The 14,246-nt window shown below is 43.2% G+C and overlaps 1 protein-coding gene across 2 annotated transcripts; it reads right to left on the bottom strand.

Moving 5' to 3' along the window:
* Window positions 1-3,911: 3,911 nt before the first annotated feature.
* kiaa0513 (KIAA0513 ortholog) lies at window positions 3,912-13,561 on the bottom strand. Of its 2 annotated transcripts, XM_030790812.1 has the most exons (12): window positions 13,068-13,561; window positions 12,328-12,427; window positions 12,067-12,140; window positions 11,686-11,756; window positions 11,080-11,284; window positions 10,347-10,387; window positions 9,763-9,841; window positions 9,278-9,355; window positions 8,534-8,563; window positions 6,048-6,128; window positions 5,567-5,661; window positions 3,912-5,008 (listed from the first exon to the last, which is right to left on the bottom strand). In XM_030790812.1, exons 1-12 carry the CDS (start codon window positions 13,457-13,459, stop codon window positions 4,959-4,961), a joined length of 1,296 nt encoding a protein of 431 aa, XP_030646672.1. In that variant the 5' UTR covers window positions 13,460-13,561; the 3' UTR covers window positions 3,912-4,958. The 2 variants fall into 2 exon arrangements, with proteins under 2 accessions (XP_030646672.1, XP_030646670.1); XM_030790810.1 differs by lacking the exon at window positions 8,534-8,563.
* Between the last annotated feature and the right edge of the window lie 685 nt (window positions 13,562-14,246).

The raw sequence follows: 14,246 nt of genomic DNA, 5'->3' as shown, positions 1-14,246 counted from the left end.
AAAGTTGGTTGAAAGACCAGTTTGGGTTAGTGTTGGGCATTTCTCAGTCACTGTAAAGTTTAATCTGTGTGTTCCTTCTCTACAGTTTACAACATATTGTGAGAGGAGATTATTTACATAAAAAAAAACAAAAAAGCATGTGTTTACTGTTTACTCTGGAGAATTTGTTTATCATTTTCTTGAGCGAATCTGTTTATTGTTTACCGGCTTTGTGTTGCTGACACACAGTATCTGGGTTGTAAGTTTGAAGTCATGACCTTAAAGAGGGGATCAAGATTAAACTGAATAAACATGAAAATAAACAAATTAAAGCTGCACTTTGTATTTCACATTTTTCATAACAAAGTGTTTGCATTTTGACCACAGAGGAGTGCTTTCAGTACTATGTAGATGTTAGACTCTAGTACAACATGTATTTCAAATAAATGTCATTGCCTACATGTTTTATCTGTCTATCTATCTATCTATCTATCTATCTATCTATCTATCTATCTATCTATCTATCTATCTATCTATCTATCTGTCTGTCTGTCTGCCTGCCTGCCTGTCTGTCTGTCTATCTGTCTGTCTGTTTGTCTGTCTCTCTGTCTGTCTGTCTATCTATCATAGGTGAATACACATAAAGGCGCTTTGTCACATTGCTAACAGATGGTTTTCACCCACCGATAACTTCTCATGTGGAAACTGAGCATGTGTAGCAACACAGCGGTTACAATGTACCTTTAAGAAGGGCTTTCTCAGTAACATAAGCAAATCTCAAGGCTGCGATCTCAGTTTAAAGGCCAGCTCTGAAGTCTACTGGATGTTTTGGTGAACCTGTGCATGAATGAAAGCACCCATGCAAGTCGTATCCGTACATTTTGTGTGTGTGTGTGTGAAAACTCCCCAGACTCATAACTCCAGGCGTGGTGCCCCTTGTCATGGACCACCCTGTTCACTGCTTCACACTTAATCCAGTGAAGGAAATTTGACTCTGGCCAACCCTCCCTGAGAGGGATGCAAAAGTGCAGCCCCCCCTCCCCTTCCCCCCCCCCCCGTAAGGATGTCCCCCCCCCTCCACCCACTCTCCTTCCCACTGACCGACCAGACTGCCGGCGGTCGTCTAGCCAAACAACACATACAAATACACTCATGCAAATACTCTTACACACTTGTAGTATGTCTTTCTCTCACACATGAACATGCACATACATACGCGTGCGCACGCACACACACACACACACACACACACACACACACACACACACACACACACACTCTCTCTCTCGTAATTCTCTGTCTTACATTCTCAGGTTCTCTCTCCTGTGCACGTACACATGCACACACACACAGTGGAACTGAGTGTGTTTATATTAGGAACTGTGTTTATATGTGTCTGTGCAAGGAGAGAAGGGTGTATGTTTGAGAAGAGTGAGGTATGTCCAATCAATTGCTTGATATGAAAGTGAAAGAGAGAGAGAGAGAGAGAGAGAGAGAGAGAGACAAAGAATGCAAAAGACAAATACAGAGAAAACTCTTTTTCTAACACAGACAGAAAGACATTACAGACAGACAGACGGATGGATGGAGAGTCCTGATGTGTGTGTGGACAGTGCCACGGAATTGTACACATGCGTTTGTGTGAGTGTGAGTGTGTGCGTGACCTGATAGGAGAGCAGTTAGTCAAGGTTAGAGGAGATATTTGAGATAAGAGAGGCGTTTGCCCACCATCAGGTCTGGGACTAATTAGCTTGAGCAGAGCTCCTTTTTGTGTGACACTGCGGCCTGGCCTTTCACAGCTCATTACTGGGCGTCCAATCAGTGCAGGCCAGCGTGAGAGCTGTTTATTTACCCGGATAGACAGGCATGGCAGCCATTTGGCAGCTGGGCCCGGGGAGCCCGACTTAAACACTCCCACATTGAGCAGCCGCTGCATGGTCACAGTCTGACACACTCACACTCACACACACACACACACACACACACACACGCTTCATCGCTCAGACATAGAGGGCTCTCTCTGTTTTACACACATATACACACACCAAAACTAAAAAAAAAAAAGTCTTTTGCTCTGTTTTACAAATACGTGTACACACACACAACCTGGAGGCTTGACATAATTAGCAAAACCCGAATGGCAGAGAGGTGAGTCTAAGCGTAGTTTTATGAGATGGTCATGAACACATGCATATTGGTAGAGGAGTGGACAGTTAATATAGTGTTACCATGTTCTCATCTTCTATGCTGCATAATGTTGCATTGCTTGCTTAACGCTACAGTTTGTTTAATACCGTATTCTTTGACCCATTGGACAATGAAAGTTTGTTCTTGTTCAACAAGAAACACTTGCAGCTGGACACTGAAGTACTGAGCTTCCAGAGAATTATCAGGACCAAGGGAAGCTGATCCCAGATCAGTGTTGTTACAAACACAGTCTCATTCAGCGTGTGGAGGGCCCGGTGACTTTGTTGAATCAGGTGTGCGGGGGCTTGGCCAGACAAGAAAAGTGGAGTCTGGCAAGCTTCCAGAAAACTGTTTTGAGTACACTAACATGAAAACACAACATTTACAAACCACAGCAGACATTTCTCCCTCAATTCAGAAATTTTGTACTTACAGCAGATGTTCTTATCCTGAACAACGTAAAAGAAGGTGTTTTTAACTTTAAGTAAGTAATAACAGTAGTAATAACAGAAGTAATAATATGCAACAGCAAAGCATAGAATCTTCCGCTGAAAAGAAGCCAGTGATAATTAATGAAGACTGATAATTATTATACAGTATTTAATTAATAATTTAAATGGCCTGTAATAGTTAGAAAGATCGAAAGGCAAACCGTGATTACATAAAAACGTAAAACAGCAAAGGATTCAAATGAAAACAACCCAGAGTCATCTTTTACAATCTTTATTACTAAGTCCTCAGACTCAACAGACAGGACAACATCTGCTCAGGGGTACATTCCTATCGGGAATATCAGGAAATATCAGGCCAGTATAGGGGAAATCCTCCGTAACGCGGTAAACCATTTAACTGGGATTACAATGACGACACGGGTCACGTTTGAACTGCACAAATACGACGGCGGAACATGAACACGGCATTCATATCTCAGTGTGACCATGCAAACATTTCGACACTTACACACACACACACACACACACACGCACGCTGTATAAATTAACAATCAACTACTACCCAGCAATCCCTTTTAAACCAGCCGTTTTACTTTGCAAAACTGCATTGAATATACCATCTTCAGTTTTCAGATATTAAAACTCTCTCTTTATGTACAAATTCATATATATATTAATTACTGTTTTAGCTCCTTCATATGAGGAGATAGTTTGTTAATAGGTTCTAAACCCCCACTCTGTGGAAAACTTCTCTTCCACTACAGGTGGAGTGGCGTGACATTAGACTGACCCCTGCTGGCATGAAATGTTATTACAACACCATTACACTGCATGCGGACGGGACAGGAACGCATGCTGGTACACTGAACAGACAGCGCTGAACGACACTTAGAACTAGTTTGCTAAAACACCCCACTTGAGGGACCACACTCAGGTCCTACAGCACTATGATGCTAACAGAGCTCATCTAATACAAATGGACGGAATTCGATGAACACCACAAAACAGACATCATGTTATTCACACTGGTGCAAGAGGTTCTGACCATACGTTTGTTGAAGAAAAGTATCTGCTCATTTTCAGGCAGCCTTGAATGGGAATATGTATGCCGGTATATATACGTCATGTAGTTGACACTGAAGCTTGCATCCAAAAAATAAAATAATATAAAATAAAAATGAGATAATAATAATAATAATAATAATAATAATAATAATGATTTGTGTAAGGATCTTATTGGATAGAACTTTAAAGGCACTTCTAACAAGGTGGGGTTATTAGGCTCTTCCATAATTCTCTGGGGTGGACATTTATTACAAAGGGTGTGAACATTAATACTCTGATTAGAAAGGTAAATAAATGGGAACACACAGTAGAAAACGCGGAAGACGCTGATAGCCAAAAAATGCAGTTAGGCGGAGAAAAAAAAAACCACGTATCAAAATACAATAAACAGAACGATAGAAGAATATGCAGATATGTTTAGTTAGAGTTGAGGATCTTTTGAAGGGCACTGATAAACAGACAAACTATTGCCACTTATAAAGGAGAATAAGGAGAGAAGAGTGTATTAACACCTGGAACTCATCCCCTTAAAACACTTAGTGAGCAGAAATATTTAACGGTGGATTGATGTCTTTGACTCGAACTGTCGTGAACGAAGCGCCAATATGACATCGTTCAGATCAGAATTGTATTAACGTTGTGAATACAAAGCTGAGTTGGGTCAGTGCGGATTCTTTGCTGGAAACTGTTTTTGACTGAAGACTATGTGGTCATGCGACACAACCGATCAGTAAGAGATGTCTCGTGAAAGGACATTCATTGCCTCGCGCTAAACTGCAGTGGTAGCTTTACTGGCAAAAATTAAAACTGTGTTTGTCTTTTTAGATTTACCTCCTGAGTTTTAGCTCTGGACGGACCACACCGAATATATCAGGATTACTGGCTGATCGTGAGACTAGACTGTTTCACTGTGGCTTTGAAGCGGCTTTCTAAAGATACAGTATTGCAGTTCATTGACTGACACTGACCACCACCCGAGTGTTCCTGGATTACTCCCTGAATCAGAACTGGAAATGCATTCTATTAGGCAGTGTGGGTTTTCGAGCAATTTAACTGATCTGAAAACTGAAAAATCGATTTGTATTGGTTGTTTGAAGCTCCTCAACTGAAGCAGATCTGGCCAGACCTGTGTGCGGCCCAGCCTTGGCTGACGTGAACCGGTTGTGACGTGTTGCTTTGCTGAGGCTGATGTTCTATTGGATATGTTATGAGTGGGGTGCTGAACTGAAACAGTGGGGACGGATGCGGAAGCCGTAGTGTCTTTCTCTGTGCCGATTACTCCACAGCCATCTGCTCAATGTGGTCGCTTAGCAACTTGTACTGCTCTGAAAGAGTGAATAAGAACATTGTTGTGTCAAAACAGATTTGTCAGTTAACTTGATAACTGTTTTTTTGGTTTTTTTTTTTTTTTTTAGATAAAACAATTTAATCATTTCACACTTCATTTAAAGAGAGGTTTTTTTACCAACTCTTCCATCATTGTAATCTATCCCTCAGATATCTCTCTTGATGGGGATTTGAGGCATCCCATTGGCTGTGATAGTTTTTTAGATGCTAACAGCAGTGCCTTCATAGCTGGAGCCGTAGTGAGAGGATTTGATTTTAGCTTGACTAATCGTTTCCTCAAATATGCTGATTATTTCAAACTAAAGATGATGACAGTTACAGTCCTCAAAATCAGACATCACAGCTGGTGCATCAAATCCCCCCCAGACAGAGCTATTTTAAAGGAAGAGCACAACAGTAGAAAAACAAAAAACAAAAAACAAAACAAAACAAAACTGAACCTCTCTTTTATTGTTCTATTGCTCTGTTACAGACCATAATGCACAGTTTGAGCCCAATAAAGAGACTCAGACATGAAAGCTAACAGTGGTACCTACCTTCGTTGAGATTTCCAATGACTGCCTGCTTCTTTAGAAAATCATTGCAGAGCTTCTTACTCAGTCCAAAGGCCAGCATGTTATGAGTGAACGTTCTGAAAAGCAGGACAAACACAAACAACATACAGTTGTGAATCCTAAAGACACACACGCACGCACACAGGCAATTATGCCTGAATGCACAGATAACCGTAAACCAATTAAGTGTCTCTGTGCACGCATGCACGCACACACACTGTATATGTGTGTATATGTATATGTGTATACACACACACACACACACACAGTGATGCCTTACATGGGAACAGCCAAAATGTTTATTAAGAATAAATGCATGTATGTATATGCAAACTCTTTCCCTGTCACTCTCTCTCTCTCTCTCTCTCACACACACACACCAGAAAATGCCATATATGGGCACTTATTACTGACACAATGCTATCTCGAGTATGATCATAATTCATACCGTGACACCACTTACCCCAGCTGTCCGAAGGTGATGTTCTCATTAAATCTGGAACTGTCCTCTTTCTCCTCTTGAGTCATATGGCACCACTTCTCCCTGAGGGGTCAAATGTCAAAGCATCACATCTCAAGGTCACAGGTCATACTCATCCTGGCCATTTTCACAGAGACTGAATACAGAGTCTGAAGGCCAACAAAGTCAAGGGGTAAACACTATCATAAAAGTCTTACGACATAATCTGCATTTAGTTATAGACACTACAGACCAAGCCTCTTTCAATTTTAATAACATTACACAGCTGCCAAAGCTGAAAGAAGTCCGTTTGAAATCCGATCCTTTAACAAAAGGGTAATAGATAAGAGGCTTTGATTTACGCTGAACTCAAAACCCTCACCCCTGTGTTACCGTGTGCATGCGGAGTGCGCCTATGAAAATGTTTACCCCAACTGAATCTTAAGGGCACTGTAACTGCCAGTGCCTGGGCATGCGGGTACACGGGGTTAGCTTGGCTAACAGGACGACTGCAGCCTCAGCTCAAGGTCATGACATAAAGCGCAAACAGAACAACCAAACAAATCACAGAAATATCGATTTTTTGTCCGCTCAGGCAGAACTACAGTTTACAGCCATGCAAACAGATTGATATATGGATGAAATTGCCATTAGAGAGCAAGTTAATCAGAGCTAATACGCTATCTGGTACACAGTTTGTGTTTTAGCGGTTTGGAGAGAGAAACAGAAAGCAGCTAATGTGTGAGCGTAGCACAGCACTAACGGGACTGACACAAAACAGGTTAAATATTTAAATGCTATAATGAGATGGCAAAACGCTGACCCTGACTTGACATTTGCAGCAATTGGACTGTCAAAGAGACAGAGCAACATGCTACTGTTAGCGTCCAGTTACCTATCATACCTATCAACTTCCTCTGTGCAGTAAGAAGACGAAAACAAACAAACAAACAAACAAAAAAAACCTCAATGTGGCTATCAGTGAAGCATGCAATATGACTGCCACACATTAACAGTGTTACGATGTTATAGGCTTGGTGCAGGTTAACTTAAACCGAGCTCCATGGTCAAGACTGGCCTTTTCACACATATGGCTGTACGACTGAAGAGGGCTGTTCCAAAAGGCTATTTTGTGAAGGGGCATCGTACGATCCACGGCCCAACAAAATGCAGTTTCAAGATCTTACCGACCTGTCCTTTACATCGGAATTCTGTTATGTTTGAATGTTGGTTGGCTCGCTACAAACCTAGCCCCAAGAAATCATCAAATGCAAGGCCGAGTTAGTTCAGTGCAAACGCTTTGCTACACCTTGCTTCAGTTAAAGCTTAATCAGCGTGAGGGGGAAAAAAAAAACAAGAGCACTACACAGCTATGGCACTTTAAGACAACTTATCCATGACACATTCCCCATCGACAGACAGAGAGAATATCCACCATGCATCATTCCAAACACAGAGGATACACTAGACGAAGAATGCCCACCATGCAAAGTATAAAATTATGAGAAGTATCCAACAAAGACTGGGTTAGGAGCATTGCAACCAAGAGCATGTGTGGAAACCCACACACTTTTCTTAGGAGAAACCAAGTCAAATGTGCTACACCACTGAGTCAAAGACAGTTAAATTTAAATCGCTGTAAAGAATGACGCAAAGAGACAAATTTAACCGTCTAGTTTCTAGCACATGGGTTAAGAAAACACATGTACTACTGGCATACCAGTGCCGTTACTTTGTGACGTCACTTGAACGGACAATGATGCAACTTTAGTGTAATTTGGTTAAATGTCAAAAAACAAACAAAAAACAACCAAAAACCCAGACACAAAAAGACAGCAAATCAATCAAAAGCAGACAACTTTTCACAAGACACTCGGAAATAAGGACAGACACTGGTAAACGGATGAACACGTAGCATGCAGCTCTTTAAGTATCATTTAATGACATTTGTGATATCCTGTCTTGGCGTGAAAACGTATATTTAAAACAAACATTTCCTACAGGTATCTAACACTGGGCAAAACTAAACATCCTAATTCTGAGGAGAAAAAAAAAAGTTGGATTGGCTGATTGTGGTGTGTATTTCACAGTCAGTTGAATTTTATGATTTTTCTCAGCTGATATAAACTGACCCCTTTAGCATATCTTCTTCTGTGCTCTGAAATCTAAGATGCTATCTTACTGTTAAGCAACATCCTTTCTCAGACCCTGGCCAATAGCACGGCTTTTGACTTTCCTATCATTGTATCTGTATCTGTAAATCTTTCAAGTCATCAGTCTTCCGCCATCTCGCCCCACCCGCACTGCTTTCGGTCTTCGTGATGTTCTGTGTAATTTTTCATTTTCCTGCACCTAGGGGGAACTTTTCTTTCTTCTCAGTATTATGTAACTTCCTCTCCCTCTATCTGTGTCCTTTTGTTCTCTCTCTCTCTCTCTGTCTCTCTCTCTCTCTGCAGTGTCCAGGCCGACAGACAGAATGAAGGACAGACCTCTCATCTTTCTCTTCCTCAGCCGTCCGCCTGTCAGGCAGCAAGGCACAGGGAGACAAAGGGCTAGAGTCAAAGTTACATGCACAGAGAAAGGTAGGAGAAATATAGAGAGCCGAGACAGAGACAGAGACAGAGAGAGGGAGAGAGAGAGAGAGAGAGAGAGAGAGAGAGAGAGAGAGAGAGAGGGAGAGAGAGAGGGAGAGAGAGAGAGTGAGAGAGAGAGTGAGAGAGAGAGACAGAGAGAGGGGGAGAGAGAGAGAGAGAGAGAGAGAGAGAGAGAGAGAGAGAGTGAGAGAGCGAGAGAAGGAGAGAGAGAGACAGAGAGAGCAGTAGAGAGAGGAGGCAGATGAACAGATCAGTGCAGGAGAGTGAATCATCAGACACAGAGTAAGATATGAGACCTTTGCAAATCTGCCAGTTTCAAAATTATGAAGAAATAAAAAATAAGTGCAGTGGACACACACACACACCCACACCCACGCGCACACCCACACACATGGTCACACACAGAAGAATGCATGCATGTCTACACATCCACAAACACACACCTAGATGTCTCACATAAAATGTCAAATCTAACACAAAATGTGATACAAAATACATTGTGTGAAGTATAAATATGCTCATTATCTAGACCTGATTGCAATTGACTCAAGTGACCATCTGCACACAAAGAGGACACAGCAGAAGAGCCTGAAATGATAGAATCTCTAAGATGATATCACTGCTTGTGGTCTTTCTCACCTGGTAGTCGGTGATCTTTTGTTCCTCTCACAATGAACAGCATCAAAAAACGCAGCGTTCCAGAACCTCAACGTGTGCCTGTCAAAGAGAGGAGGAGGGGGGAGAGGGAGAGAGAGAGAGAGAGAGAAAGAGAGAGAGAGAGAGAGGGAGAGGAGAAGAGAAACTCTGTCATGTTCTCAAATTCAACACACCCCCTGAGAGGACGTCAAAAGACTTAAAAAAAAAAAAAAAGGCCACCGATTTAGGCCATTTAAACTAAACTCTCCTGCCCAAGTAGATTACAGTAAATCTGGGAGAATGAAGTGAAAGAGAGGAATCAAGGAAACTGCACGTTCAGCCTCATCAGTGTCAGCAGTGGCTTTGGTTCCCAGTGCATTTGGCTTCTTTAAAAATCCTTGATACACCCTGGCGTTCAGTAATCCTGCTCTCTCCAGCTGTCAGTATTACAGAGGTGTAATCAGAGTAGGAGGAGAGAGATGTCTTACCAGATGGGCTGCTGCTTCAGGTGTGTGTACAGGTAAATCTTCTCCCCTTTCTTCTCCTCAGGGGATTGTGGGGGAGACACTGCAGCAGAAATCAAGTGCATACAGGTTCAGGAACCAACGCTCACACAACCACACGTGCGCACACACACACACACACACGCATACATACATGCACGCACGCACACGCACGCACGCACGCACATACATTTAACTTTATGGGCACATGCAAAATGTCCCCATAAAGTTATGGGGACACACACACACAGACACACGCATACACAAGCACACACATACATTTAACTTTATGGGCACATTTAAAATGTCCCCTTAAAGTTGTGGGGACACACACACAGACACATCAGAGGAGAAAAGGCAGATATATATGTACAGATGTATATAAGGACAATGTTCACTATCGGTGAATGGAAAAGGGTGGAACTGACTGAAAGCCAGGAAAAGCAGTAACTGCAGGCTGACAGAAAGGAAGAGAGACAAAGGCACACACAGAGACAGAACAACAGCCTATCACACAGACAGAGGATACTCCCTGAGGGACCGGAGACCAGAATACTACCCAGTCCTACCTGGTGTTTTGGGCTTCCCCTCCGCTGGACTCTCTGCCTCTCTGTGGGAAGGGGAGAGGGACATTCAAGTTCAAGTTCAAATTCAAGTTCAAGTTTATTTGCACAAGGCTTTTCACAATTACCAATTGTCTCAAAGCAGCTTTACAGAGATCAGTGCCTAAACCCCCAAGCGAGCAAGCCCGAAGGGCATCTGGCAAGGAAAAACTCCCTAAAATGAAGTGAATAGGAGGAATAAACCTTGGGAGGAACCAAGACTCAACGGGGAAACCAATCCTCCTCTTGCCGGCACATAGAATAAAGATATTTACAGTATAGAAGGAGTCCAGGGCTACCTGATTCAATGACCTATGAAATTATTCACAGTATATAATTTATTATGTTTACAGTATAAAAGATTGATGATATAGAAGGGTTTAGTGGCTCTAGATGGTATGGGATATGAACTAATTGATAACCAAACAGTTTTTGTGTCAATAAGAAATATAGGACAAACTGTACAATGGTTAGCAGCACTGTGGTTAATAATGGGATTATGATGTGGGTATAGTTGATAGCGTTATCTTGGTTCCACAGTCAGGTTGAGTGAGCATCACAGGTGGACCAGTGGACTACATTACAATTCCATCACTGATGTGATCACGCCGGGAACAGAGCAGGGCTGTTGAAAAAGCCCACACTGAAAACGAGGTCATTACACTGGGTGTAGCTCTGTAGAAAACAGGGTCATGCTTACTCATTCTTACGGGTCAAAGGTCCCCTCAGCTTGCTTTCCAGGCCGCCCAGGAAGCTCTTGACGTCCGTCTTGGCCGAGGTGTTTTTCAGAAGCCGTTCGGCCTTGTCTTTCGTACCGGACAGCCAAACTTTGCCGCTGCGCAGGTACGAATCGATACCTCCTGTTGGCCTCTCCAGTAGCTCTGTGGGGGACAGCTGGAGCTTGCCTGTGGTACAGGACACGGTTTTATTTCGTTTCATTAAAGATAAACACGCCCACCAGGCACTATACACACAAGTAGGCTGTGCACATACAGAATGTGCCAAAACCAACACAGCACAACGTCAGTGCTGGCGACAGAGCGTGACATCACAGCGCCCATTCCTAGAAAAGCCGCAGCCCTCTCTGAGCCCGTAATGGTCTGTGCCAGTTAGAGCAGTTAAGACTACAAAAACAATGGCAGACAGACCTCTCTATCTCGACTCAAATCTCACACGCTTTCACACTCCCTTTTAATCCACTACAATTCCGTCTCCCTTGGAAGATGAACACCAACATGATAAGACCTTAGCGTACGTCATCCCAAAATCAACAAAAATTTGGCATGACGGTAAAACTGTGTCTTACCAACGTAATAGTACGTGAAGCACATTGTCATCAGGTTTTTGGCGGGACCATAGTCATCCATCTGGTAACACCTGTCAAACAAAGCAAAGCTAGGACATCAGCTGTAGGTCACCTAATGCAAACTAAGTACAGGCAAACCTCAGGCCCTCTATCTCTCTCTCATACACACACATGCATGCACGCAGGCACACAAACACACACACACACATACAGAGAAAAGGAGAAAACAACTCAAATGTTTACTCTCTAGAGTCCCAGCGTAACTTCCAAGACTTCCATGTGACTGACTGAAGCCACATCCCAACAAAACAAATAAAGATTCCAGTGAGTCCAAGCTGCTGCAGACAATGTGAATAGTGTTTGCGATGTTGTCTTACTTACTCAAACAGAACAACCGCAAATGACTGCACCAGTCGATAGAAGGTCTGTTCACTAACACACTTTGAATTGCAGCGCTGCAAAAAAGAACAACACAATATTTTTACGTCTATTTTTCTTCTACGGCGAATCAAATCTTCTCAAAACGCAACATCTGAGCCCTGAGGCCTGGGTAACGACAAACGCGCGCGTGGGGGGTTTCTCCATCTACGCGCTGACCCGACCGCACGCGTAGGGGGGGGGTTCATCGGCGCTCTCACGTACCTGTGCGCTCACGTATTTGGCGAACCACTCCCTGCCTTTGCCATTGTCTCCGCTGCACAGCTCCCCGAAGCGAGCTTTCTCCTCCTGATCAAAGTCCTCCCTGTGAAGGAGGAGAAATATCGCAGTCAAGTGGGATCGCAATCTCATGAGTGCTCACAAGAAAAATCAATCAATCACAGAACTGGCAACCACATACTTAAACATCTCCACACAGGCCCCATAGAAACTCTACACTCCTGGATAAGCTTGTTAACACCCACAATGCAGTTCACTGGTGTTAAGTACACTCAACACATAGTAAGTGTTAATAGCCGGATAAAGGCTGAGAGAGAGACGCATAATCATATGTTTGGGCCAGATCCTTGCTGAAACAGACACTGGGAGAGAGGAGAGATACACTGGGGTGCTTAGTGTTCTATTAAACAACATTTAAGTTCATTAATTACATTGGATAGTCCATTGACTCTAGCAGCGTCACACTGACCTTAACAGTGTTAACTGTGGATATACATAAACATGTTTTAATGTTAGAATCAATTCACACTGACAGTAAATGTGGTTTTCAGAGCACTCATAAACAGCTCCACTCATAACTCAGTAAAAAACAACAAAAAAAAAGACGGTTAATGGATGTTTGACATAAAATGTGAAAAGTTTGTGGAAATATTACATCAATAAGTCAACATTTGTACTCAAATTCGCTGTGTACAAATCAGGTCGAGCAAAGTGCCGCGCCTCACCTGCCGTGGAAGAGTTTCTCCACGTAGGCCTTCATGAACTCCCGCCGTTCGGCCACATCCGCCCCCTCTGCGCTGTGATTGGACGAGGAGGATGATCGACGGGAGCTCCAGGGCTGTGAGTGTGAATCAGAGTTTTCGTTCTCACTGTCTGCTGACTCTGTGGCGTCGCTGTCATTGGCCCCGTGTCCCCTCTCCCCGTGTTCGGCCGGCGTTGGGGCGATTGGCTCCGGTAGGAGGGGCTCCATGGGGGGTGCAAGTGCCGCCTCTGAGACGAGAGGCTCAGAGGAGAAAATGTCAGAGCTGTCGGGAGGACCGGCAGCAGGAGCCGCTGTATCCTCCGAACTCGAGGGCATATCGAAGTCTATGAGGTTTTCCACCGCTGCGCCATCCATCCTGATTTAAGGGGGGGCAACTGACGTCCTGTGGTTGCCTTAGTAACGAACTTACAGGAGACACTTCTGTTCTTTACACACGGGGGTGTCGCCTGTACACACCCAGACAGCAGCTACATCTGTGACCAGAGAGAGAGAGAGAGAGCGAGAGAGAGAGAGAGAGAGAGAGAGCAGAGTCAACGCTACAATATAAAGTTACAATATCATGGAGAATGTGTCTCCAAAACAAGCTACGACAACCATCTTTTGCGCCTTGTTTTTATTTTCTAAAACCAGAAGAGCATTTATAATAAATATCAGATAAACAATCAATTTTCTTGAATTTGTACTGAAACTGAGTTATTGCAGAATGACCGAAACATGACGCAACGGGCGGAAAAATAACCAGCTTTCAGTCAGAGACACAGAGCAAGATGTCTCATGATGAAATCCACAGGATTAAGTCATATTGCAAAAGCACACAGTACCATGGCCACAAACACATAAACAGAGATGAGTGTTTGTACCAATTGCCCAATATACGGTACGCTTCTCTTCCAAAACTCAAACATGTAGTCAACACAACTTTTCTCTGTTCTTGGATATTCACGATTCTGAGCGAAAGATGCCAGAAATTCTTTTGTTTATTTAAAGATATCTCAAGACTTAACGTTCCTCTAGCAGTTTATTTCTCACTGCATGTCTTAAAAAGCAGCACCATATCCGTGACCACACTGTCATGACTGAGGTGGAAAGAGACAGAAAGTTCACTGTAACACTGTCAGTCTGGTACTGTTTCCTCAGCAGA

Source organism: Chanos chanos, chromosome 13 (assembly GCF_902362185.1).
Source record: "Chanos chanos chromosome 13, fChaCha1.1, whole genome shotgun sequence".
NCBI classification, from domain to species: domain Eukaryota; kingdom Metazoa; phylum Chordata; class Actinopteri; order Gonorynchiformes; family Chanidae; genus Chanos; species Chanos chanos.
The sequence above is the reverse complement of the archived record's forward strand: the minus strand, read 5'-3'. Positions and strand labels throughout refer to the sequence as shown.

Excerpts from the sequence above, each read along its gene's own strand:
- kiaa0513 (XM_030790812.1), bottom strand. The coding sequence starts at position 13,459 with ATGGATGGCGCAGCGGTGGAAAACCTCATAGACTTCGATATGCCCTCG. Across the intron at positions 11,285-11,685 it reads CTTCACGTACTATTACGTTG|GCAAGCTCCAGCTGTCCCCC; the intron begins GTAAGACACAGT and ends CCTGTACCACAG. Across the intron at positions 6,129-8,533 it reads GAGGAAGAGAAAGATGAGAG|GGAGAAGTGGTGCCATATGA; the intron begins GTCTGTCCTTCA and ends TTGACCCCTCAG.